At 40.4% G+C, this 3,907-nt stretch overlaps 1 protein-coding gene across 1 annotated transcript in view; it reads right to left on the bottom strand.

Annotated features, from left to right (window-relative positions):
- RASAL2 (RAS protein activator like 2) overlaps nucleotides 1–3,907 on the bottom strand; it is a 205,499-nt gene that overhangs the window by 5,669 nt on the left and 195,923 nt on the right. The window contains exons 15-16 of the mRNA XM_023510786.1: nucleotides 3,022–3,224; nucleotides 1,266–1,353 (exon numbers count right to left, since the gene is read on the bottom strand). Coding sequence (XP_023366554.1) covers nucleotides 1,266–1,353; nucleotides 3,022–3,224 — 291 coding nt within the window. The remainder of the gene's footprint in view (nucleotides 1–1,265; nucleotides 1,354–3,021; nucleotides 3,225–3,907) is intronic.

Consider the following 3,907-nt stretch of genomic DNA (forward strand, 5'->3'; position numbering starts at 1 on the left):
CTCAGGATGAGTCAGCTGCTATGCAGGACAGGCAGCGGCGGCAAAAACACCCAGCGGGCTGGATAAATGTCCTAGGCGGGCTGCATGTGGCCTGCTGGCCGTAGTTTGAGGATGCCTGAAGTAGAGGCTCATAACGGATTCTTTCCATGACAATGCTTTCAGCCTCATATTTAATTCCTTTGGAAAATAAACTCCACCCCCCACACTGACTCTATAAGGAAAGTAGACTGTTAGGTGGATGTTTAAGAATACTGGAGGCTTGAACATACACTGACTGGTATGTAGGATGGGAGTAGAACATCTATGCATAAAGTCCTTATTTTTCTTTCACAGCATAAGGATATGATAGGTTATTTAAAGTTGAAAAATGGTTCTTATATGTTTCTTTCACAGCATAAGGATACGATAGGTTATTTAAAGTTGAAAAATGCAAATCCAGCTGCATTGTCACTAGGGAGGTGATACATTTGGTGGTTAGGCTGGCCACTATCAAAACTGTATTTGCTTTTTCTTATTTGTTTCATTTTAAGAAATACAGCCATAGTTTGCATTGATAAAATGAAAAGAAGTTAGACACATTTCCTGACCCTGGATCTTGTTCTGATCATTGATGTGTCCCTGTGAGGTGCTCTTGGCAGCCAACATCTCATTGGTGTCACAGGTGTAAGGTATAGTGAGCAAAGGCCTAGGTTCGGATTTCATCAACCTCTTCTTTTTAAAAAAGTTTTATCAAAAGAGGCTCTCTAAAGCACAGCACCAACAAAGAGCAGCCAAGCACATTCCAAGCAACAATGCCAAACCCTGAACCCAGAGTAATAAGGAAAGATACCGTCTCATAAAATCTTGTCTTTCCCCTGCAATTCCATTACTGTCTGGGGCTAGTGGTTGATGATAGTGGACATGACTGACAAGTTCATGGACAGCCCAGCCAAACAATGGTCAGTGGAGGTCACAAGCCAGACACATGCAGTGCACTTTTCACAATTACCCTTCAGAGAATGGCCTCCTTTCCATAAGGAAAGGAGCAAACCCCATCATGCACTAGGTGGAGACTTATTAAGCAACTGCACTAAGCATGCTAATAGTCACCAGTGAAAGAAAGGAGAGTAATGGAGGACACATAGAAACTCATTTAATCTTCAAAGGTAATGCTAAGAACTTTTCAATGACTCATTTTCCCATATCTGACCTGGAGTTTGGAAGGACAGCAGTAAATAATAGTTATGACAAACAGTTGCCTTCTAGTAGATTCAGAGCCTGCTTACCTGTGCATCAATTATTTTCTGCTTTGCATCAATAACTGCTTGCATCTCAGCATGATCCTTCTTCAACTCTTCTTCCACAGCCATTAGCCTAGAATGTGGCAGGAAGGAGATATCAACATCTTCAAAGGGAAGGCTAGCTAATGTAGAAAACAAGAAACTCAAAACTTTTCATAGTTCAATTATCTCCACTCCTTCCTAGTAACAGACACACAATCACCTTTTCTGTCTTCTCTCCCACCTTGCATGTCGTACAGAGCTGATTTTTCTACCTGTGCCTGAATCCTGGGCATTTTCTTCTCCTTTGGAATAGTATTAATCATTTCCCTCTTCTCTGCTATGAGATCCCTCCTCTTCAGCACACCTTATTTTAATCTTAAAATATCAAACCAACCAAATAAAAACCAAACAACCCTCTCTTAATCTCAAGTCACCCCAGAACACACTGTCCTTTCTTCCTTTGCATAGCTAAGTTGCCTCAAAGAGTACTATACACTTAATAGGTCTAGTTTCTTTCTTATCCACCATTCATATCTTAAACCACTCACATTTAACTCTGCAACTCAAACACCTCTCAGTAAGATTGCCAATTATCTCCATACTACTAAAGCAATGAACCTTTCTGTTCTTCATTTATTTTACCTGTCCACAGGGTTAGATAATACTGAGGCACTGCAGTTATGAACATGTCATCTGGAATCTAAATTCCTGGGTTCAAATCTCAGTGAACCACTGACCTTGGCAAGTGATTTAATGAATTTGTTGCCTGTTTATTTATTTGTAAAATAATAATAATAATGATAATGCCTATGTAGAGGTCATGATAAAGAGCAAACAAATGGTTATTTGTAAAGTGCTTAGAAAAGTGCCTGGCCCATAGTGAGTAGAGTGTGTACGTGTTTGTTAAAATCAACTACTCTTTTAATCCCCCTCAGCAACTAGGGTACTCTTTCTTGGTACTCTGGCCTAACAGTTATCCAGTAAAACGCCTTTCATGTTTTCAGACTTGTTCTGAAAGAGTCAGTTAGTCTTGGGTATTGGATGTTCACATTTTGAAATTGCCCTCCTCCAAGATTCTCAAATGAATCATTGAGGTTTTATTTTTTCTGATTGTTTTTTCTAATTTTTATGGTTAAAGAAAAACAGACTACCATTCTTTTCTTTTCTTTTTTTTTTTATTGAATGGTAACTATGTACATTAATGCACTTCTAGGGTACAGTGTGGGGTTGTCACACACAATCCGAAATACTTCCATCAAACTGGTTAATGACTACCATTATTTTCATAGGAAGTGCCCTGGGTGTTTCTTACAATATTTAGGATTTTTTTGAGACAGAGTCTCAAGCTGTTGCCCTGAATAGAGTGCCATAGCGTCACAGCTCACAGCAATCTCAAACTCTTGGGCTTAAGTGATTCTCTTGCCTCAGCCTCCCAAGTAGCTGGGAGTGCAGGTGCCCGCCACAACGCCTGGCTATTTTTTGGTTGTAATTGTCATTGTTATTTGGCAGGCCTGGGCTGGACTGGAACCCACCAACTCTGGTGTGTGCGGCTAGTGCCCTAGCTGCTTGAGCTACAGGTGCTGAGCTAATATTTAGGATATTTTAAGAGATATTACAGTCATCACCTTTGTACTGAGTGCCACAGAGTACATACAAGGCTGAAAACAGCTTTGCTGTTTTTCCTTCTAGACTCTTCAGACCATCTCTGTACTTCCTTGTGCCCCCAACAGGCCCATGTCTGCCCTTGTGGCCCTCTCACCTGCTGATTATACTTTTCATCTGGCTGTCTTTCTCCTCCTGTTGCCTGCGCAGCCTCTCCTCGCTGTCCTCCAGCCTGGCCTTGTATTCCAGCAGCAGCTTCTGCATCTGCTGCTCCTGCACCAGCAACCGGCGTTCATATTCCTCCAGCCGCCGGCTGGACACTCTCAGGCGCTCCTTCAGTTTAGTAATTTCTTGTTCATACTTACAGCAGAGGAGACAAGGAGGGGAAAACAGAGTCACCTTGGTTTTAGAAATTAGTGATATACTTTTCTACAAAAGAAACTCTGAGCAGTGTAGCTAGATGCTGTCTGAGCTGCAAAATTATCACTTGGCATAAATGTTAATAGAGTTTTGCCTTCTTCCTAAAATCACATTTGAAATTCTAACTTGGCATTTCAGATTCTAAATATTTTATATTCTCCGCATTAAGTTACCACTGCTGCAAGCCACACCCAATCTGTGATGATATCAAATGTGAGAAGAAATAAAAAACAGATCAAGCACTTAAAAGCTTGACATATCACTTCAGTCAAAAACCAGTTGTCTATAAGAGAAAAAGATTCTGCATCATCACCTGTACTATAGGATTTCTGACATATCTTGGCTCATCAGATGCCCATTCTTTTGCATTATTATAATCAGCCTTTTGAGAACAAGTAACATTTCTATAACGTTAAGGCAGTACATCAATAAATAGAATTTATGGCAAGGTTATTGCTATTGTCTCCTTAACTATCAAAGTAAAATATTCAGGTCTCAAGCACTAAAAAGAATCCTACATGTCTCTAGGACTGATTAATAATCGCTTCTTAGCCAATTTTCATGTTGGGGCTTATCTGCCCAATGAGGGACTGCTTGCTGGAACATACATGTCTTTGTTCTCC

This window comes from Otolemur garnettii, unplaced genomic scaffold (assembly GCF_000181295.1).
Source record: "Otolemur garnettii isolate 467f Iridium unplaced genomic scaffold, OtoGar3 scaffold00016, whole genome shotgun sequence".
Taxonomy (NCBI): Eukaryota; Metazoa; Chordata; class Mammalia; order Primates; family Galagidae; genus Otolemur; species Otolemur garnettii.